Here is a 24,486-nt window from a genome sequence, read left to right as displayed (position 1 = left end):
ACGTTCGGTTGTAGGTTGACAATAGCCCTATTCGCCTGGGATAAGCATTATCTTAGGATCCCATGTAGTGAATAAATTACCCACCTACATCAGAATTTTATGTGGAGCATTAGCATGGGACAACCAAAGCCTGAGATTTGCTGAAATGTATAGACATCTCTGCTGTTTATTGAGCATAGGAGCGCCTGTGTAATTGAAGCAGTGCAGCCAAGACTCCGCTTCTAAGCGTCTCTGGACTCTCTTTTTTCTAAAGTTGCCTGTAGATTTTGTGAGTCACAGTTTCTGAGCTCGTTTTTTAATGTGCAGTCGCTCATCTTCGCTTTTCTTTTTTCTCTAACAGAACCTCTTCTCCTGTCTATCGCACTGTGCAACGAGAGCTAGACCTTGTGCTGTTGTTGCGTTTTACAGGCAGCAAGAGCCGGTTGTCCCCATTCCTATACCCGATAATTTTACGAGCGGGGTGGGTAGAAATTCAACACTAAATGCATGCATTTATACAGTATAGAAACGGGCAATGTAGAACTTTGTGGTGAGATGCTTACTGGGCTTGTTTTCTGATAGGGTTTTGCTGGCCTGAGACCCACATAGAGACTCCAATGCAGCCTCCTTGTGCCTAGGAAACAAAAAATTGCCTTTTCACGTTTCAGATCCCGCCCATTTCTGTCCAAATCACAGAGATGCCTATTCACATTGGTTTAGTATTATCACAGGACCTCGGAGTTTAGCAAAATATAGTGGGTCATTTGTGGGGGACTCTTGACTTTACAATATATTGATATGACGCATTCGTATGGGGTTTAAAACACTGAAAATCTCCGTCATTATCGCAAATCACACGTGTTCCCTAGGTAAAAGGGCTAGTTTAGTCAGGGATAAAAAGTATGAGGATCGAAACTAAAAAAGAAGTGGTTCAGATCTTTAGCTTGGTGGGGGGTTGTCACACCATGTGGAGGAGGAGACCTATAGTTGTTAATGGATGTCAAGCTCCTCCACATAAGGGTAGTTCGACAAACTATTTTTATTTTCTCGCCGAAATGTCCTTAGCTTGCTTGAGCTCCTTTGTCAGCTTGTTTCAAGCTTGCTCATACAGGGTCAAGTCTCCACTCTCTTCCAGCGTCTTCTTTGGTGTGACACAGTTGCCTCAAATGTGAGGAAAACCACAGTTTATTGTTGTTGAAACTGCAGATGGTCTTAGTCTGCAGGCTTGTAGTCTGCACGCAGATGTCCTCACTGTAGCTGATGTATGACATCTCAACACCAGTTAGTTGGTTTAGCTCAGAGGATGCCTGGACTTTTAAGCATCAGCTTTGACAGTCCGAACCACAGGCTTAAAGGTTTTCAGCTTCTGTTTATTGGCTGGAATGAGGTGGAGCAGACAATGACTGGAGAGTCCAAGCCCTTAATTAGGGATGGGGCTGTATGTGTCTCTTAAAATAGTGCCAATGTGTGTTTTTTCCTCTGGTTAATTAACATGCTGTTTGTATCTGACTCGAGAGGAGTTTTGAGTGAACACACCTTTTTTTTCAGTGCTTGGCCTCGTGTTGAGGAGAAATGAGAACATTTTCTATAAGGAAATCCAGAAAAACTGAAGGGCGACAACATTAATGTTAGCGACCACACAGTAGACCGAGTGGGTCAAACCAAAAAACTCTTTTATTATTTTCAAACCCTAAACCATGTTTAAAGGAAAAAAAAGAAAAAAGGCCACTTCAGCTATTATCGAGGATTTCTCTCATTTCACACTGAAAGCTGTTAAGTCTTGTCTCTGAAGTGTCCATCCATCTCCTCTTGTGATACAATGCAGTCTGCCATTCCCTGCTGCCAGACCATCTTTCTGTATAAAGTACCCGAGGGAGCAGAGGGGTACTTTTGCTGAGAAAGGAGCTCGAGCACAGTCAAAGCAAAGCCCAGGGGGCGTTTCCCCTCCTCCAGGCCTTTCTAGGGCGGTGGAATCACTAAACTGGGCGAAGATTATCCAAGCAGGGAGGAGCCGAGTAGGGTGGGCAAAAATGGGCGGGCCAGTGGAACTGCGCCTTATGATTTCTGCAGCAGTGTAACATATGAGCACCAGTCTTCATTAATGCAAAAGTATATCCCACCTCTTGTTTTTCTTGAGAGCGCCGCACTGAGATTTGCACAAATAGCTGGAACCTCAGCAGTGGCGGCGCACTGTCTGGGACATGCACACCCAGCCACGTTTTGGTGAAGCAGAGTACGGCAGATGGGTGAAAGAAAGATTTTGTCTGCCCCATTTAAAAGAGTAAACTGTGTGTACTGCTGGCCGTTTGGGAGCTGCTGTCAAAGGATCAAATCCTTCTTATAATCTTATAATCACTCTAGACACCCAGGACACACACGGCCGTTTTTAGTGAATGCAGAATTTCTGATTTCACCAGTTTTATGGTCAAAATCACTTTACGCATTGCCTGTTCAAATACATGGGAGAAGGGCGAGGTGTCATAGTTTGAGTTCCTGCCTTAGTTTAGTTTCTGTTTTTGGGCTCTTTTCTACTTTAGCTTGTGTCCTGTTTTAGTCTTGGTTCCATCTTAGGTTGGGCCTTGTCATTTATTGTGTGTTCTAGATTGGTTCTTGAGCTGTTTTTTAGTTTAACCTGTTTTCACATGTCAGTAGTTCAGTTCCATCTCCAGCCACTTCCCTGATCAGCTCCTCCTAGTCTAATTAGTTTGATTCCATTCACCTGCTCACTCCCCTACTTATGCCTGCCTCTGTTCCTTGCACTCTGCCCGATCATTGTGTTTGTGTTTTTTCCTGCCTGGGGTAAGTCTGATCCTGTTTTGCCTGTCTGCCTGTACCCAACCTGATTCTGTTAGTTTTTACCTGGATTATTTGACCTGTTCTGCTATTTTTGTTAATAGACCAGCCTGACTTCTGACCAGTTTATTTTAGGTTATTGGCTGTGGACTGTTTAAGTTTTTTGGACACTGCCCCTTTGCTTTTTGGCTTGGTGCCCTTATTTGGTTTTTTGCTTTGTTAATAAATCACCTTTTTAATTACAACCTTTTGCTTGTCTGGCTGAATTCAGGGTCCTCTGTTTCTGATTCATGACACGAGGTGAGACAATGAGGCTTCCACTACAATGGCATCATGCCGCATACACTGACTGATGCAGCTGGCAGATGCCTGTTGCGGTCTCTCCTTATATTGCTAATATTTGATTACACATGTACACCACGCGTTGACATCCCACAATTTGTCTAATATATTTAACAAATTTGTGTGACATATTTATGCCTTTCTAATTGGCGATATATGGTGATAATGCACAGGATAAGGCAAAATGTATCATGCTGCAGAGATAGGAGTGATGTCCCCCATAAGAACAATGTGTAAGACGTGTATCTTGCTGTGTGCTCTTTGCTACACAGAAGGCGGGGGAGTTGCACCAACAAGTCTAAGCTCATTTAAAATTTTCTGGCAAAATGGAAGATTACATCTCAAAACCAAGGATTTTTCTAAACTGTATTTTTACTCGAGACAGTAGGTATTAGAGAGGAAGGCCAACTCTAACCCTTTCTTTTCAACTGGTGTGGTACACCTGAAAAGCCTGGTTGTGTGGCTGTGCTACAAGATGACGCCTCTTTCTGCTTTCCATGTCTTTTATTTTTTAATATTTTATTTTAATTTATTTTGTCCACATTGAAAAGAATGAAAACGTACAGTCAGTATAGGACCAATCCAGGACCACTCTTCTCCTTGGCGACTATCTCCATTGAAGCAGCTAAACTTCTAAAAACTAAAGCACACAACAAGGTTGATTTTTACAAATCAATCAAGATTGATTGAGATATTCACAGAAGGAAAGGAGCAAAGACTTTATGTACAAATTAAACAACAAAGAATTTTCAATTTTTTAAAACATGACCAGCCCAAACAATTGTATTTTAAAAGATGAAATCTGACCAGATATTAAATATTCTTTCACTAATGTATTGTTGAACCATGTTGAATTGGTTAACATATAATGAAACATTTTTCAATCAACTAAAGGTTTAAATTAAGGTCAATATTAAAACATAATCATCTTATTTGGAATCATTTATTTGTACATCCAACTGCAGAGGCGTCAGTGCCTCACTTGTCATAAACCTCACTTTACATCACCGCAGACCATAAAGGTAACCATATGGGTTCTGTTAACTTTTCTTCTACTCATGCATGTTCCCTTGTTAGTTTCAAGGGAACATGCACTAAAACTGAATTTAAAACTATTGTCATACCAAGACAGTAAACCTGGTGGTGTATTAACTGAGTAAGTCATTGCTTCCGCTTGTTTAAGGTCATACTTCACAAGAGCAGAGAAATTGTATTTTTGTGCAATGTAGCAAGACCAAGAACAAAATTTATTCTGATCAGGACATTTCATATTTCACAACAACTCCTGCTACTGCTCCTTGCCAGTGTCAGCGGGTTCAGGGCTGGGTCCCTGGTTGTCTACAGGTAGGCACCCTTTACCTGTTGCTGCCTGTGCTTTGGGTGCAATTTAATAGATCTCCTATAGCAGTACTTTTGCTATAGGGTCGGATTCGCTGCTTAGCTGCTGTGGGAGACGTGGGTTAGTCGTTCAGCAAACGGTGCCAGGCAAGACCTTTTGGCACAGCTGTGACTCTATTGTAACCAGCCTCTTTGTCTTCGTCAGCAGCAGTGTGCTGAGGCATCGGGACACATACTGTGTGCAAGGAGCAGCAATGATGGAGCTGCTGTTGTCCAATTTATACAAACAAGGATAAAACAAAATGACTGAGTTTGCCTCTCACCCCGTGTGTCTGCCTGATAACAGAACCCAAGAAATTACAAAGCTCTTATAACACCTTTTAATCTATAACCCAATAATGCTGTAACCATTTTACATTACAACAGCAGAAATTACAGAATCAGATGATTTTGGAAGATGTCTGATCATAAGAAAAACAAAAGCCAATATTAAGGTTATACATAGAGTAAAACTAAGACGCACACATTGCCAATTATGGACCGAACTACCTTATCCTAAGCAGGTCTTTGCATGACATTAACCTTTTCTAAAGACCCGGAAAAGGAAGTGAGGAACAAGGGGTCCTGTTGTGTCAGGGATTATTTTTCACAGTCTTTTGTAGTGATGGGCTAGTGCGAGACTTTCACAGTATAGTAACCTTAAGTAAATATATCATGCCAGAACATGTTTACTCAAAAACGTAAAATAAAAATGCATAGCATAAATCAATTGCTTGTAATTCAAAACAAAAAGGTAACCATTATTCCCAAATGTGCTAAAATAATTTGTCATATTGATTGCTACAGTACTATGATTTATAGCACTTGTCATTGTTTCAATTTTGATTTAACAAAAAATGTAAAATGAACACCAAATTTAGTAGTAGTTTTCAAGTGTTTCAGCAAGATCAACATTTCAATGAAAACAAGACGATGAACTTTCAATATTTTTTGGACTGTTGTGCAATTTTACATTGATTATGGTTGTTATTCATGATTATAATTGGATATTATTATTAATGTGTTATTCTAATCACTAGTCATCAGTGAATGTTAATAACTTTAATGTATAATTGCAATTGGAATTATTAATCACTAACCATTAACCACAACAAAGTGAAAATGTCAATATGTACTGTACATCTGTGTTAACTCGAAAAAATGTATTCGGTAACAATTCGATCACTGATATAAAAATAACCTCAGACAACCCCACTTAAAAGTTAAAATTTATTAAACCAATCATTTCCTGTTGCAGCAATTATTTCTGTAAAATAATACTACTTGAACTCACTAACTACTGAAATCAAAGAACAAATTTGGCTGTTTGGACTCCAGTGAGACTCTAAGACAGACAGAAAAACAAGAGTCTCTACTCGAAGACAAATGCCATTATCAGAATCTGGCCTCCGCGTGTTGGTCTGAAAAAGCATTTGATCTTAATTTCTCCCGGATGTTATATAAACAAGATGCTCTGTGACATCCGTGACCTGGAACAGAGTGGTGCTGAACTGCCTGATAATGTTCCATCACTATCAAAGACTGTGGCTGCCAGGGCTATCTGTCCCAGACCTACACTAACACAGACATGCACGCACACACACACGATTACAATAAGGCACACATACCGCATTTGCTGTGCTTTTTTTTTTCTTCCTTTACTTTGTTTGCCTCCTATTTTAGCTGTAGTTCAGAAAGGTCAGATTAGAGATCTTAAGTTGTAGCTTTAAGGATTTTGTTAATATATGAAACAATGAAGCTTCAAATTTGTACAAGTCTAGTCAAGGATTTACTTAGCTTAATGTAATGTTTTTCTTTTGGTAATATATGAATGGGAATAATTAAGCTTTGAAATGTTAGTGATGAAGCTTGTTCCAGTGAAACAATGAAACAAAATAAATTATTCTTGTTGCAGCTTTAGAAAAGTTGGACAAAACTACTTAGTAGTGACAAAACTGCTAAGTACTGTGATTGTATGCTTTCTGTATGTTAATGTATGAAAGAAGTCTACACAAAGATTTACTTATTCCTTTGTTACAGTAATGTCTCCCTCTGTAATGTTTTTCTGTTCATATGCAGCACTTTGAATCGTCTTGTTAAGTGCTATATGAATAAACTTGCCTTGCCTCAGTGAGCACTCTTGTGTTAGCCAGTGTTGGGCACTGTCACTATAACACAAAAGTAGATAATTGTGGAGCTGACTTTTTGTTCATTGCATTATCATTCAAGCTAAGTTTTATCAAAGACAGAGATGCCGGTATCCGTATTTTTTTCTAGAGAAAGTGTGCCACTGCATGTCTGTAATCCGTTTAATTACCGAGCACTGCATGAGATAGACTTCACCGGACTTTTGGGTCGTGGCATGGCTTGGCAGGACCTTTTGTTTTTTCAAACATTCCTACAAAACACCGGGTGGCTGACCTATGGTAATCCTCAAGGCACATTTAACCAGCATATATAAAACAGGACAAACCTGTTTCTGTACAGCAATGATGAAACCGATCTTTATGCTTTTCAATTCATAAATAGTGCTCATTAACTATATGCTATCACGGATGTTTCAACAATAAGTAACCCAAAATATTATAATAATAATTGTCTTTATTGTCATTGTAACATACATTACAATGAAATTTGTTCTCTGCTTTTAACCCCGCACCCCTTGGGGAGCAGTGGGCTGCCACTGTGCGGCCCTGGGGAGCAATAGGGGGTTAAGGGTCTTGCTCAGGGAGCCAGAGTGGCACTATGTGGGAGCTGAACTAAGAACCTCCGGGACACAAGCACAATGCTCTAACCACTAGGCCACCACTCCACTGATTTATATGATGTTTCTGATGATAGAGGGGAAACAGGACCTTCATAAACACTTAGCATTGTGTTCCAGGCGTTTGGCTTCCTGACTTGCACGTACCATTTTTTTAAATCCTACAGTCTGGGCACAAAGGGATAGAATATTTTTATCATAAGCTTTCACAGTTGTGTAAGAGTTGAAGTTTAAAAGGCATTTATCCTGAACTAAAACAGATATCCCCTCAAACATGCTGTGCTGCGCACCTTCTTCCTTCATGTGCCGTGAGTGACAACCTGTGGCTATTGGTTAGCGGCTAGCGTTAGCTTCCTCAAATTTTATTATGTATTTTCGGTTTAACAGTTGCAAACTCATATTTTTGTTTGCAGGATATGTGTTTGCAAAGCTACCTTTTTGGTTAGCTGTGCCTACCACAGGTTTTAGCCATGACTTGCCACAAACCAACTGCAGAGAGCCACTGCTTTTCAAACGTTGAGTTAATGAAAACAGCTGCTCCCAGTTAATTGTGGTTATTAGGATGCTTTGGAACCACACTAGTTTGGAAAGCTATAATTTCGCCCATACAGTCACACAATTTACACAAAATGCAAGCTAAGCCTAGAAATGTTTCATTTTATTTTTTTTTGCCATATATTTGGCACATTTAGTATTACATTATGGTACAGATCTATATACTTTCCACTCAGAAAAAACATCACTAGTGACCAGTTAAAAGAATACTTTAAATGTAATATGTCTGTGGAAAGGATAGTTTTGGGCTTAACTGTGCTTGGTACATATAGACACTTTAAGTAAAATGGTGTGGACTTAACACATAAATCAAATCGTCCTCATTTTCATGTGACATTTAGTTTAGAGTGTGCATATGTAACTTGTTGCCAGCGGATAAGTTTATTTAGCATGTTTTTACTGGCTCTAATTGCGCATTTAAATACACATTCTCCAGCAACTTGCTCTGTTTTTTTAAAGATTGTTTGTCTGGCCAAGGAAGAGAAGAATTAGCAGCTTTCAAAAGTAAAGAACCTGATAAATCAAAGGATTGGTGTAGAATGTGACTATGTGTCTGTGACCTCTGCTGTGTATAATGATATTGATTCTTGTATGTCAGCAAAGTGAAGACGTACAGCTTCCATTCCCCAAAGCATCATTCATCACTGGCTGCTGGGTGTCTGCTGGGGCTCTCTGAGGAGACGGGCCCTATCTGCAGGTCTCTCTGCTTTTAAAGAGCAATACTTCAGCTGCAGATGTCTTATTGTGAATGATGAATTTAGTGTCACAATTCGATTTAAATGCATTCAATGATGATATTTGATTTCAAGCCATTTGAATGTTTGAAAAAATAGTGTCAGTGGGGGAAACCTCCCATTAAACATTCACCCATCACACATGTCTCAGAGGCAGAGAAACACACGACGCAGGTAGCCAGTAAAACACTGGCATATAAAAATAGAACAGAAAATATTGATTAAAATACCAGAAAAACATGCAAATTACACCAGATGATTAAAAACAGCATTGAGGTTTTTTTTTTCTATTGTGCATGTTTTTTTTCTGAAATGATCATAGCTATTTTTAAAATAATGTTTCCTACAGATGTTTGCCTAGACAGAGCTGCCCTTCATCAGTGATTCCTTTTTTAATTAACAGAAGGTCTTAGTACACCCACAGATCTGGACTTTTTGTCAGGTTTGTGTTGAGTTGTTAGGGAACAAAGCACAGACAAGAGCTGGAAAGCCGCAAATTGAGTAATGAGTGATTTATTTAATACATTAACAAGGCTTACAGGGTGAGGATAAGGTGGAGTACATTAACACAGATTAGGGTAGTGAGCTGGCAGGGGCAGAGGGAGAACTGAATCTGAAGGAAACATGAAGAATGGCCAGATATGAAGGAATAACCTAACTAGACTAAGGACAGGCAGGCAGAAAGTAAAGATCAAACAGAACTACTAAAACCATAATGGACAGAAGCTGACTAACCCAGGAACAGAATCTAACGGATACAAGAATAAACTACCAACAAAGTTACCGTACCATGTCAGCAGCTTGGTGGACCCCAGCTCTTTCCCCTTTGAGCAAATTCCACTTGTAAAAAGGTTTTGGAGGAGCGACATTCAAAATAGTTAACTATAGTGTTAACACATTTAATCTAATAACCCAGAGAAATGGTACAGACACAGCAACGCTGACAGGCTATTCATCAATCACATAGCAGGAAAAAGGAATTTAGAAGAGAGAAAAATAGAACAATAGTTTAGGTTTACATAAAATGTATATTTAAAAGTTTATTTACGAGGAACGTGAAACTTCTCATTAGTAGCCTACTCCATTAAAAGATGTTTCCCACAGAGCTATGTCGAACTGTTACAGTAATAAACCTCGGTGAAAAATCAAAAGTTTTATTTCTGGTACTTGCAGTTATTCACCACAAATCTACTAAGTTTATTAACTTTCAGCTGCTAGCGGGAAATTCCAGAGTGCCTGGCTGACTAAATGCTGCAGTAACTGGGGTTTCCCATTCTAGCTGCCAGTTAGTTTAGCAGAGACCGGCCTGTAAACGGAGCTCTGGTGCTCCCAAACCTCCGAAAGCAGGTTCAAAATAGGCTCTTAATCTATATGAACTGACATCACAGATGACATTTTCGCTGAAAAACATCTTAAAACTACTTTTGTGAAAAATTAAGGGTATAAAAGTCGATAAATTGGTACACTCACCCCCTTACTGCACATAGTGGTACGATGAAATTGAGCTGATTTATTCTGTTAGGCAAATAAACATGTTCGAGCAGTTTAACATGGACTTATTTTTTCTGATGTGGGGAATCTAGTATGGTTCAAAGCTAGGATTTTGAAAGGTCACACCTCAACCCAAGCAGACTATATACTCAGTTCAACAACCATCTTTGGACAACGATAATGGCCTTCTTGTTTCTCGATGTTTACACACATTCTCTGAAAACATGTCTCTTTTTCTCAGAATTGTACACACAATTCAAAAATCACCCACACAATCTTGAAAACCCCTCAATTCTCCTGCAAAATCAAACTTAAATTTCAAAACAAAATTAATTCCTGCCAGGACGCCATTTTGTTTGCAAATGATACACAAATCATTAATAAAATAAATGTTTATAAGAACCATTTGATCAATGATGTGGTCAGTGTAAGACACTATGATGAAATGAAATCACAGTTCATAACTAGGCCTTTTTCTCTTCGGTGTTTCACTTGCTCCAGACGGTACATAGGTGTGTTGTTTAATTTTTTATTTTATTTTATTTTATTTATTTTTTTTGGGGGGGGGGGGTCCTCCTCCTTCTCCTCTTCCTCTCACTCTTCTGGCACTGTCTATGTTTCCAATGTTGGCCTCCATTGCACTGCTGCTAAATGGAAAACTGTGTGTCATGTGCAATGTAGGGCAACTGCTTTTAGAAGTTTGAATGACAGTGGGTTCCTTGTGAAAACCGGACATTTTCCTCGTGAAAATTGTGCTAAATGCATGAGAAGTGTATGTAGTGTTGTGACAAAAGTGTGTTTTAGAACTATATCTATAGACTACATCTAGAGAGGACAGCAGGGATTGTGTTTGTAGTCCAGCAGAACTGGTTCAAGCGGTTGGTACATGAGTTACAGGTTGTGATGATTGTGCCTCAAGTATCAGCTGTTGTGTGTTAACAATTGAGAAAAACTGCAATACCCAAAAACTCCTTTGGATCTGTCGGGGGGTTAACAAAAATGTGTAGTGGAAATATTGAAATGTTGGTAACAGAGTTTAGTTTAAAACTTATAAAAAATATATAAATTAACTAGTTTGTGTGAAAGAAAATCGTCATATCAACTGCTCAGTCACTTATTTTGTGTCAAAGTTTATCTGCAGATTGTGAAGCCATTATTTTAAATAGATTTTGTGTGTGTGTGTGTGTGTGCGTGCGTGCGAGCGTGCATGCTTGCATGCCTACATTGGATGGCAGATGTGACACCAACCCTTAAACCATCCAGAAAGTCACTTCAATCATGCAAATCAACGTTATCGGGAAATTAATGCATCAACTATCTGCTTGATCTACACCTCTGCCTATGATTCATTGTGTGAAGGAGTTAGGAGTGAGGAGCACTCCTGAATGGCTGCCTGTGCTGTTTAGATGGGGACTTCATCTTTTGTGATCAGTTTGTCCTTGGCAACAGAGCTTTATATGTGCTGTCTTTGACACCAAGGAAATATAACGTGGAGGATTTTTTTCTTTCAAATTAGGGGGTTATAATAATCTAAACTGGGGAAAATAATGATTTGATTGAATACATGATCAAAGCAGATTACATTAAATATTAATATATTACATTCCATTTAGGGGGAAAAAAGCATTACATTGGTTGTAAACAATTAAGAATTCTTCTTACATTGATTGGTTATGAACGAATGAATGAACCTACCATCAAAACAATCAACTGAATTTGATACATATTGTGTATTTTGTGAATTTGCCCCTTTTCAACCTTCATATAAAACACATTCACATTAAAAAATCTGCTAGACTGTGTGCTGGATCAAAGATGTTAAAAAGGGAGATCATAGACTTATATCTTAACACCAGGGCGGGCTCCCAAGATAAATCATTCATGTTTGTTATCCTCCTCTTCTTCTACCTACAGTTTAATTAGTCGTTGGCAAACAACAAATTGGTGCATTACTGCTGCAAGCGCTTATTTACCCATTAAAGCTAGGGTCAGCGATTTTTCTAGAAGTTTCCCAAAGTTCGTTTTTGAATAACTGAATGCGCAAAACCGTCTTACCTTGCTCTTCCACTCTTCAAGGGGTTCTCGTGAAAATAAATGTCCCAAATCCACTCTGGTCTTATTTCTTTGTGTGTGTGTGTGTGTGTGTGTGTGTGTGTGTGTGTGTGTGTGTGTGTGTGTGTGTGTGTGTGTGTGTGTGTGTGTGTGTGTGTGTGTGTGTGTGTGTGTGTGTGTGTGTGTGTGTGTGTGTCCTGTCAATATGGCATTAAGAATTGTTGTCTTACTGCCAAAAAGAGCCCAAACGATTTTACTTTCACATGTGGAGCCTTACTGCTGTTGTCATAGTGCTCTGCTTGATTTATAAATACAAGAAGCTTTATTAGATTTTACACTGGGACTATTTCATGTTCAATGAACACTGAAACAGGGAGGTAAAATAGGAAAAAAGGAGAGAAACAGATGAGATAAAGTGCTAAAAGGGAGAAAAGATGAAAGAGAAAGAACAGGAAAGGAAAAGAGCAATATAACATCCTCTGAAAAAAAATGGATTACAACCCATAACACAGAAATCCATCCGTCACTAACCAACATACCGTGCAAATTAAATTTGTGCTGCTAATAAAGCCACGGAGTGACATTCTGTTCCCTGAACAGCCCACCATTAATATAAAGCTTATCTACAGCAACTGTTGCCCTGACGCCATCAGCCATGTATTTCTTCCTGAGTGGGCATAATACTCGCCTTCGATCAAGGATTTCTTTTGGAAACTGGTCATTGACGCTGAAATTCTTTCCTCGCAGCTCTCTGCCCCAACTTCTGAGCTGCTCTTTTTGTTTGTACAGCCTCAGCCACAATTGGCTAAGGCTGGGTTTTATTGGGCTTCTTATCTCCGAGCCGGTGAACGTGGTGGAAGGTGATGTTTCTTACCTTATCAGCCGGGAGTTTCAGCTGCTGCCAAGGAACTCACAGATTGTTACCTCAGCATCCTCCTCTTGCTCCTCCGGGACGACAGCAAAGACGAGGTCATCTGACATACTTTGGGCCTGAATGTCCAGAATCGATTCCTTGATCTTACTATTTTCACCAGAAAGCTGAATCATCTCATCATTGAACTGGGACATCATTCTCTCTCAGCGATTCAAGCTAGTTGCTAGTTGTTCCTGGCTGTATTCCAGTGACTCTCTCAGAGCGTGAAATTCCTTGTGTAGGACTTCTACCAAGGCGAGACGGGCATCCAGGCTAGTTAGCTTCTTTTCTATGGATTACAGAACGTCGCTGTAGCTCCTTTCTGAAGATATGGTGGAAGCTGCGCTGGTTGAACTCAAACGGGAGCATTTTGTTGATGGTATGTTCATGTTACTTTTTAGCTTCCCCATTAAGATGTTGACCAAACACTCATCCAGGTAGCTCTCAAGGCTAGTCATGGTCTCCTCCTCCAGTGTGTTTTATTGTGAAATATGAAACAATTGTTAATATTTAAACATTATTTCGTTTAACTTTGGGTGGATCAGACTGATGTGTATACCACCATTTTTACTTACACACAACCAGGGCTCTCAACACGCATTGGCCGTGTGACACACGCATTTCACCAACTTCATACGCTCACACGCAACACATGGCATTTCTCACGCATAAAAATAACAAAGCACATCAGGGCTGCGGGTGATCCGTTCACAGCTTTGTCCATCCAGAGCTCAGTCTAAACTCCGCCTTCTGCGGAGCTGGTTCAGCTTCTTTCACAGCTTGTGGCCATCACTAATTATTTCTGTTGCAGTTCATGTTAACAGAGCAACAGGAAGAGCGATCAGTGCGAAGCAGGAGGCAAGGGGGGAGAGCAGGTCCCAGATAAAGCCTTCATTCACAACCAGTCATGGCTGCAGGCTGGATCAGAAAACAGTTCTGCTAACCAGATGCAATCTAAAACGCCACTTAGTCTGTTTATAAGTTTCGTTCTTATTAATTCTACATTTATTTTTAACCACGTGCCCCGTGTTTTCGTGCCTTAACGCTCTAAGGCTACGTTCACACTGCAGGTCTTAATGCTCAATTCCAATTTTTTTGTGAAATCGGATTTTTTTGCGTGGTCGTTCACATTTCCAAATATATGCGACTTGTATGTGATCTCCTGTGTGAACTGAATGCGTTCAACCTAAGTGTCCCGCATGCGCACTCGAGGACACGATGACGTCACACGTAGCAAGCGTCCTCAGTGTTTGCGGAAGTAAACATGGATTATAATGCTGGCGCGCATTTTGCGCCAGCATTATAATTAAATATAATTAAAATAAATTAAAGCATTTTGCTTTAATTTCTTTTCTAACTGGAGCTTTCTCTCCACTGACTGCTCTCCTCATTGTAGTCCGCTATGGGTGTCGTCTTTCTTCCCGCTTCTGCATAGCAGGACGCAGAATAGTGACGTTTGTCGAGTATCGGTGACGTACAGGTCGGATAAATGCGACCCGGCCGTACAGACACAGGTCGCATTCGAAAACATCAGATACGTATCGAATTCAGGACCACATATCCAAGCGGCCTGGGTCGCATTTGAAAAAATCTGATCTGTGTTGTTCAGACTGTCATACACAGATCAGATCCAGGTCGCATATGGGCAAAAAAATCGGAATTGGGTCACTTCAGGCTGCAGTGTGAACATAGCCTAACTGCTCCTCTCTCCTCCCTTCCCTCGGAGCCAGGGGCTTTTATCAGCAGCCAGCCTTCAAAACGTGAATCACTACATTTAATGTCCTTCCACTCGTACCAAAATGGCCCAATTAAAATCAATAGGAGAGTCAGTAGCTGTGTTTCATATTCTTTTGTTTTTAATGACACAGGACCAGTAGCACTTCGGTGGGCTGCTGCCTTGCGCTTGAATTCAGGTGCACATAATTACATTACATGTCATTTAGGTGCGTATGGCGTTACGTGAGCGTGTCGGAATGATTGGAACAACCAATAGATAAGGTGATTCCCCTGGAACTTGAGAGGCAGAGAGGGGTGAGTATATAGCATCTATGGGTGAGAGCAAGAACAAAATTCTGACAAATTCAAGCCCTCCGGACCGAACAGCAGCTATTGGTTATATTTTTTACAGGCCTGCAGCTCCCACAGGGAATGATTTTTTAACCTCCTTTTTAGGAATATATATTGTATTAACTATTTTCTAGATGGAAGGACGATTTTATCCAGTATAACAAAAAGTGTTTCTGAACAGGATTACCAACTGTAGCTTTAAAGAAAGCATCTGCATTTGAATGCATTTAGAGAAAATTTCCAGCGAGAAGTAGGATATGCCTAATATTTTCATAATCTTAATTCAGGCAATGTAGACAATCTTTAATTTATTGGTTTCACCAATGTTTTAGTGTGTTCCTAGAAAAAACGTGAGATTGTTGGATTTTTTTTTACCGTCGCTACAGTGATTGTTATGGATGTAGCCATTCTATGTCACCAAACTGCATTCCTCGTACATAAAAACAACATTTAAGGAAAACATCTGCACTTATATGGATATGACATTTCTGGCAAAAGGTTTGCATAATATTTTCCAATTCGTCGTTTTTCATTTGAGTTTTGACAAAGATTTCAGTGTAACGTGTTCTGCTGTTGTGTAGGCCGGCGCTATGGACGCTTCTGTCACCATAGTAGGGCTGCATTCCATTTAGTCTGTGATCATTCCCTGGATTGGGTCAGAGCTTTATAGATCTATTTGCCATTGTAAAACCCAGATTTCCCCCTGAAAGGTTACATTCACTGCTATTTTTTGGGAGGTTTTCCACATAGACCTTGTAAAGTCACTATCTTTTTATCTTTTAGTGATTTTGCTTTTGGAGATTGATTGTGAAAAAGGCACAGGTCAGTTGGACCTGCAAGGCAGAGTCATGTCCGTTTGCATCTTACAAGTTTAAAGTGAGAATGAGAAGCCTTAGGCTGAGGTGTGTACACAGTTTTTGTTCTACTTCAGCACGGTAGTGCACATTCTTTAAATGTCTGTGTGTGTGCACACCTCAACATTTTACCATTTCTGCTTTGATTTATCTGTGTTGCTAGGTATTTAGTGGGAATTAACATAATTGTAGTTAATTAACACAAAAACGGGCTGATCGGCTTATCTTTATATTGAGTGCAGGGGGAGAAATTAACTGTTTGCCTTGTTCCCCTGTGGTTGCCAAAGTCAGGGGCTCATTTCCTCCAAAGTTAATCACAACAGGCATACTTGTTTGAAGCCCAGAAAGATTTGATACAATTTTGCGAATTTTAATAGACATTAATGCGCGTATGCTCAATATAGAGCCCACACTTTCCACTGAGCAAGCAGGATCAAACAGTGTGTCCATGACAGATAAGCAAATCATTAGCTCAATACTTAAACTGTCATGATTAATTATTCCATAAAGGATTTTAATTCATTGGACAGTCATTGTTGAGAAGCTGTGACTTCCCCCACATATCAAATTGAATTACAAAGACGAACTATGTCTTAACACATTAATGAGGACTGATTCGGGCCTGGATTCTAACGAAGAGGTTTGTCTCTACATCTGTGTGCGTGCATCTGGAGGACTAGCTGAATAAAAACAATTCTAGAGACATTTAATTAACCAGAAAGTCTCAACATCACTGACCTCAAAACATTAGCTATCAAGTACACCAGAGTTTCTTTGCAACGGAGTTACTGTAACATTGTCGAGTTCAGCACCCTCATTAATATTTGTCTCTGATGCCATACTTCCTGTTTAGGTTTGGTTTCACTGTTTTTATTAGTGTTATCTAGCAGGACAACATTTCTGGCATCAACTAATATAAACAAACTGTGGATGAGCTACCATACCTATTCTGTCATGTTTAATGAAGGATGACTCTGAAGAGAACCAGGGCGATAGGTGACGGTGAAGTTAAATCGGGAGAAGAACAGGGATCAACAGGCTCTGGCGGGGAGTTCAGACGTTTAGAGGACTGGATGTTGGAGAGGTTCTTGTGGTCGATCCAAATGATGATGGGCAACTCTGTTCCCTCCAGCCAGTGGTGCCACTCTTCTAAAGCCAACTTGATGGCCTGAAGCTCTCGGTCTTCCACGTCGTAGTTTCGTTCAGCAGGGGAGAAGCGCCTGGAGAAAAAGGCGCAGGGATGAAGTTTCCCATCTGAGCCTGACATCTGGGACAGGACAGCTCCAGCTCCTGAATCTGACGTGTCAGCTCCAGGGTGAACTGGACCGATGGATCAGGGTAGGTGAGGATGGGGGCTTGAGAAAATCTTTCTTTTATGAGCCTGAAGGCTTGGTCCGCTTCAGACGACCACAGGAAAGTCTTCTTGGTGGAGGTGAGGGCTGTAAGAGGTGAAGCAATGACACTGTAATTCTTGATGAAGACTCTATAGAAGTTGGCAAACCCCAGGAAACTCTGAAGTTGTTTTCTGGTCTTGGGCGTGGGCCAGTCAGTAACTGCTTTAACCTTTCCTGGATCCGTCTTCACCTGTCCACCCTCAAATATGAAACTGAGGAAGCTGATGGATTCTTGATGGAACTCACATTTTTCTGCTTTTACAAAGAGACGGTTCTCCAGGAGGCGTTGGAGGACCATGCGGACATGCAGCTGATGTTGTCGGGGATCTTTGGAAAAAACAAGGATGTCAAAGTAAACAAATACAAAATTATATATAAAGTCTCTGAGGACGTCAGTAATAAGAGCCTGGAAAACAGCAGGGGCGTTGGTTAGGCCGAAAGGCATCACTAAATACTCAAAGTGGCCGATAGGGGTCTTGAATGCTGTTTTCCACTCATCTCCTCCAGTATCCCCTGAATTACTGGCGGGCAAGATCTTTTTGGGCGAAAAGGGCAAGACAAGCGGAAATGCCCGGCGGCATCGCAGGAAAGGCACAGTTGATCCCTCATACACTTATCTCTTTCTTCCGCCGACAGGCGGGCTCTACCTATCTGCATAGGTTCGTCGGTAGGCTGTTTATAGATAGGGGCTGGACAGGATTGGTGTGCTACTACTGGGACTGAAGGGATTGGACGTCGAGCTTAAGGCTGGTCCTGACCCCGCCTTTCGCGAGCTCTTTCCTGGAGCCAGTTGTCTACCTGAGTAGCGAGACTGATTAAGTCTTCAAGATCGTTGGGCTTATCACGACTGGCTAGCTCATCCTTCAGCTTATCAGAAAGGGCATTAAGGAACGCTGCCTTTAAAGCACGGGAGTTGTACCCTGTCTGAGCCGCAATAGTGCGGAAATTGACTTCAAAGTTGGCAACGGATCTACTTTCTTGTTGAAGGACCATTATTTTCTTAGCTGCCTCCTCCTCGCTCAGGGAGGAGGAGAACGTTCTTTTAAAGAGCGATGTTGGACTCATAAATAAAAGATTCGACCCATCTTAGGGCTCTGTCTCGGAGAAGACGGACTATATAAGAGATTTTGTGAGCGTCGTCAAGGAAAAACTGAGGAGAATGACTAAAAACTAAAGAGCATTGTAAAAGGAATCCCCTGGACTTACTCAGATCTCCTGTGAACAGCCCGGGGACCGGAGTGGAGACCCTGATATCAGTTGCAGATGACACCGCGGGGGTTACGGGAGGACTGGCTGCTGAGGGAGAAGCAGAGGTGGCGTTGTATTCAATAAGGTTTTAACATCCTGGAGTTTGTGGGTTAGAGAGTTCATGGTCTACATAACTTGTGTCTGTTGTTGAATCATGGTCTGAATTAGGGCTTTGTGCTGGCCTAGCAGTAACCCTTGGTGGGAAACGGCACTCCAGAGTAATTGTACTCCAGAGTCAGCTTGGTCAGTTCGTTCTGTCATGTTTAACGAAGGATGACTGGTTTGAATGATGAAAATAATGAGGAATGCAGGGACTCACTGAGGAGGTGGTTAGGTTTGAGCTTGGGAGGGTGATGTCCAGAGGAGTTGGTGGATGGTGCAGGTCCGGTAGTGTTCTCCAGGGTGTGTTGTCAGAGGGTGGACAGGCAGGCGAGCTCAGGCAGGAGGGCTTACGCAGAGTATGGGTCCGAGGCTTCATGGATTCCAGGAAGCTGGCTAGGAACGTCTCGGAGAAGTCTTGGAGAGATCTTGGCTTGGGAATCCAGGGTTCTGGGAGCAAGGAAACAAGAGCAGGATTAGGTTCAGGTATCACAAGGAGTCAAGGCTAGGAAGCTGATTGGTCTGTACCAACGTATGAGCGTTAACGAACTGACGCCCTCCTCCTGGTTCCAGCTCCTTACGAAGGGTGGTAATCAGCTCAGATGTAGAACACCTGCCCATCCAGCCCTGCTGAGGAAAGAGAGAGGGAAAACCCAACCTGCACCTAGACCTAGGATTATGACATATTCAGCAAATGTCTGTTCTTTGTAATGACACGTTTTGCTTTATATTTAAATAATTTTTATGCGTGCAATACCATTGCATTGTCAAAGAACAGAGACCTTTGAGGTAGGCAGATTGTGCTGAAAAAAATACCACCTACTAAAAGCTGATGGTAATTGGAATTAGCTTATTTATTCTGTGCACAAAGAAGGACATTTTACTTGTTTATGTGCACGCACACACACACACACACACACACACACACACACATATATATATATATATATATATATATATATATATATATATATATATATATATATATATATATATATATATATATATATATATATATATATATGCAGGTTGAAGATGTAGTTGTGTAATTGAATAAATTGGCTTATCAGATTACTTGTCAGTTTTTAGTCTTGGGATTGTGTGAAATGAATTTCTAAATAAATGCGACTCATGTCTTCTTTTCCTCTTTATGACGCATTTTTTGACTGATGTGACTAATATTCCAGAGCGACTTATAGCCTAAAAAATGTGGTACACTGTGTTTTACTGTTTAGATTCTGACCTGATTCATTCAGGCAGATGTTCTTAAAGTTTTGAGGAAAGCCTCATCAGGATAGGATCTTAAGTTTTCTAATGATTAGCAAAAGTATTTGTTAGATGACTTCTGTATCTGCTGTTTTTATGGTTAAAGAGAGGATAACTATTGCCTGAAAATAGGTGAACATTCCCTCCATCTACTGGACTTGATATCCATGTTTGAGTTTTTGTGTACATTGTGCAATCTGATTTGTAAATCCAGGACTGCACGAATAACTCAACTAGAAGGTGCAGGACAATTACAAACACTGAAAGAGGAGACTCCACTAATTTGTTCATTATCAGGTGACTTCCAAGTTCTGTCTAAACTTTGGTTCCACTAAAGCCTCTCTAACCGTGACAAAAACAACTATACATATATCAGATGAAAGGAATTGATGTCAATAAATGATAAATAAAATTACTTAATTTATGTGAATATTTGTTTTTAATCTTCTAAACTTATTTAAGTGAAAATTAGATGTTTTTTTCAACAAAGTGCGGCACATTTGGTCCTCCAGAATATTGAACCTGCGTTGTGGTGAAATGGGGGTGGTTCAATAAATGTCTACTAAGGCTTACACACCATGCATGAGCATCACTAGTAAGTTTTAAAAATCACAGCAGTCTCTTCACATTAAATGTTATTTTTATCAGTCTGAATTCTTTAGATTTCTATTCTGTCTAGAGGGCAAATTGTCTTGGTGAGCTTAAATATCATGAAAGGAATGAGAAGAATAAAATTTAAATACTTTTATTATAAGAATCACAGTATTAACACATCTGCTGTAAATTGAATGATTATATTTTATCTAGTCTCAAAGAAGTCAAAATTATTGGTAATTACAAAAATATTATGATAAATTAACTAAGAAAACCTAAAGATGAATTCTAAATGCTTTTAGGGGATTCTTAAAGTGTTGGTGAATGAACGTTCAGGTTTTCTTTAACTTAGAATTTAACCTTATCAAATTAGTCTTTATAGCTTGGAATTTAAAGTGGTGTTTTACACAAATATTTGGATTTTTCAATACCTCACTTTACTTTGGAAAACTTTGGAAGGATTTATTAAAGGGGTCCCAACAGAGGGAGGCTTTTAGGTCAGGTCACAGATAATGTCACAGCCTTATCACTGGACAGAGCAGGGCGTACCTCCACTTTGGGTCAGACGCCTATTACTTTATGTATAGAGTACTTTTTCTGTCTGTCCCTTCGCAGACCGTAGATGGACTGGTTGGCTGTGGACAAATTGCCATTAAGGGATTAATAAAGTTCTCCTGACCTTAACTGGAACCAGCTTTGGCTTCTTGCTCTGGGTTCCATCAGGTCTCTTGGCTCCGTCTCTCTCTCTTGGCTGGAAAGGATCGACAGCAGTGGCTCACACACACGCTGTCTATCCATGGAGTTTACTCATCAGGCTGAAAGGATTTTGAGTGCTTTGGCTATTGCAATTATTGGAATTTAGAATTGTGAACAGTCCTACAACTATCTTACTAAAAGAATAAAGAATGATCCAGTGAATAAAGCAACATAACAAAATTCTAGTTGTTTAAACTTGTTTTTGATTTGATTAGCCTTGTTTCTTGTATAGCGTGCGTGTCAGGTGAATATAAAGGTGTCCGCCCTCTGTCTCTTCACTGCATATTTTGCACAATTTAATTTTCCTGTCTGCAGCCAGTGTATTTCTAATCAAGGTCTGAGACCTGCACCGAGTTACTCATTGTCAATTTGGCATGTATTCACATGCATTTAAATTTCAGTAAAAAATAAAGGTTTTATCGCTTTTATCCTAACAATTGGATATTAAACATCTCGAGAGTGTCGCCTGTGGAATAACAAAGAAAATAAGATTTTGTTTGATGTTACCTGAAGACTTTTTTAAAAGTCTTGATCAGAAAAGTGAAGAGTCTACATCTGCGCACAAATAATTACATGCAAGGTCAGTTTTTCTGCATTCCTTAATGCTACATTGTGAAATGTCTTTGAAATTGATGTAAATGTAGTCAGGCTACATGTCCTTATTGCACCTCAACATTTGTCTATTGTTACTTTTAATCAGAACAAAGCTTTTTTTGTACTTTGGTCAGATTTTGCCTGTACAACCTCTGTATGGGGTAGATCAGGTACTCCATCTCCACCAGGATGGCACATCAATACAAGGAGAGCTAGACAGGGCCATCAGAGGCCCTGTCTAGCGAAGCAAAACTGTGCAAATAGACCAAACTGGTTGTGTCTCTGGAGAATCTGGTGGACCCAATGACGCTGACACCATTGTTTGGCTTACCACATTACATACGGCACCATCACTCGTTCGTAAAACCTAATAGATTTTTTTTACTTTTGATGTGTATTGGTAGAGTTAGTTTTAGGCATGTGTTTTGATGGAAAGATATGGAGTCAAACACTGACCAGATAAACAAGCATCTATGTCACCACAGAGGTAGTGTTTCATATCACCATACTCTCTGCACCTGGGTAATTAATGCCGTAGCTTCAAATAATCACACTCGAAACGGAGATAATCATCCCTGGCCCTAACAACATTCTGGTTCTATTGTATAGTTCAAGATTGACCAGAGATTTGTGTTGCAGGTACCATGTCTGTGTGACCATCCTGATCTACTTCCTTCCGCTGCTGGTGATGGGCTGTGCTTACCTTGTGGTGGGCGTGAACCTTTGGGCCAGCGAGATCCCAGGAGACTCCTCTGACCGCTACAAAGAGCAGCTCACTGCCAAGCGCAAGGTACTCTTGATCAGTGCACTTATCTGAATGTATGGATATTTTTCCTGAGATGTGACGTGTTTTTCATCTTTCAGCAAAAAATTGGCTGAAGGATAAAGTATTGCGGTGTATGTTGTAATTCTCCTTAAGATTAGATAATAATGTCCCTACCACAAAACTAAACCCTGCACTCATTGCTTTCTTCTTGTGATGCCGGAGATTTTCCAGTCCACCAATTGTCCTTTCAACTACACAACGCCTTTATGCACTATTTTTGCTGTCAGTCCTCTTCCCCAGTCATACTTCTCACTTTCAAAGCCCTTACTTTCTCTAGGTCTTAAAAATGTAGAGACTAATGGACTTGTATAAACCGTTGGTGATCAGATGGCTTAGATTAGCATTGCCAGTGTAAATTATTCTTTTCAAATTGTGTCCTAAAGCTCTACAACTGCTACGCTTTTTAAATAGTTATTTGTTCTTTTTAAGATTTAGACGTCTTTGAATGCACACATTTTGCAGCTTGCTAGAGCCACTGATCCACGCTCTGCACTAATGAGCCAGCCTCTCACATCTGTTTCGTCTCTCAGTATTATTTGCAGTTTATTGACAGTCAGCAGGGTCTGTTATTGTCTGTTCACACTAATGATGCGCCTACGGACGTAACGTTTTTATCTTGTGGAGAGTTCAAATCACCAGAGGTTTTCTATCAATTTTTCTGGACAGCAAGTTTTGTTGCAACACATTAGGCCAACAGAGAGGGTTGTCTTAGGATACGGGAAGTGAGAGTTCAATCCTGGAAATACATCAATGCACCACACTATACCGCATACAGAAGCAAATACAATTTAAACAGAAAACAGAGTACACAAACAGTAACACCTTTGTTGGTAATAGTTCTCTTCCTCAGATCCAGAAATATTTCAGTAGCAAGCAAAGGTTTAGGCTCCTGTTGTCTCCAGTCTAACTCTGTGAAAGGTTACTTTGTTGGGAGAATTTTCCATTTTTTGTTTCTTAAATCTTTCAGTCATTAACAGGTTTTTTTTTCCTTTTGAGGAAACCGCTTTGTCCAGCTGTCATTGGGTGAGAGGTGGGGTACCCTGGATAGATTGCCAGTTCATCACAGGCCAACATTACTAACCTGGTTAGAAAAAAAATGGGAAAGTCAATTGGGATTTATTATGTTAATCCTTTCTGTAGGTTAAATTAGGGTACATTTGATTGTTGGGTAAGCAGGCTCTAAAATTTTATCTTTTGCCTTTTATGGTGCCACATGGATAAAGTTTGTAAAATATTTTCCAAAACCATTTCAATGGAAATTTAATTTATTCTCTTTTTTTGTTTCTTCTTTTATCAGATAAACAGTGTGTTTGATAACAGAAGAGATAAAAAAAAGAGTATATCTAATTCGTTGACACTATAAACTTTTCTGGAAAGGGAATTTAATTTATTTAAATTCTATTTTTGCATACCACAGACATATTATTGCTCAAAAGTATTATTTTAATCTGGCCAACATGTTTCTATGTCCAAATATTTGTGAACATCCTGGGGTGATTGTAGTTTTGGATTTCTGTTTTTCCCTGCTTATTTTTTCTAGTTGCTGCCATTTTAGTTCATTAATTGTTGATTAGCTTCTTTATTCTTTCTTGTTTATTTGGTAATATATTCAGACAGATTTCTTCCCTATATTCCTCACTGTCTATCTATTACTTACTCCCTCTATGCTCTCTGCCCTCGTGGTTCTCAGCTATTGCTAATTTCTTATGTGATTATGCTCACCCTCTTGCCATGGCCTTCTCATTTCTCCCCTGTATATAAACTGTCTGGTTCTCTCCCTCCGTTGCA

The 24,486-nt window shown here is 40.0% G+C and overlaps 1 protein-coding gene across 1 annotated transcript in view; it reads left to right on the top strand.

Annotated features, from left to right (window-relative positions):
• tacr1a (tachykinin receptor 1a) overlaps positions 1 to 24,486 on the top strand; it is a 112,013-nt gene that overhangs the window by 69,651 nt on the left and 17,876 nt on the right. The window contains exon 3 of the mRNA XM_012849446.3: positions 22,512 to 22,662. Within this exon, the coding sequence (XP_012704900.2) occupies positions 22,512 to 22,662 (151 nt within the window). The remainder of the gene's footprint in view (positions 1 to 22,511; positions 22,663 to 24,486) is intronic.

The sequence above is a fragment of the Fundulus heteroclitus genome, chromosome 12 (genome assembly GCF_011125445.2).
Source record: "Fundulus heteroclitus isolate FHET01 chromosome 12, MU-UCD_Fhet_4.1, whole genome shotgun sequence".
Lineage (NCBI taxonomy): Eukaryota > Metazoa > Chordata > Actinopteri > Cyprinodontiformes > Fundulidae > Fundulus > Fundulus heteroclitus.
This window is presented reverse-complemented; position numbering and strand designations above follow the sequence as displayed.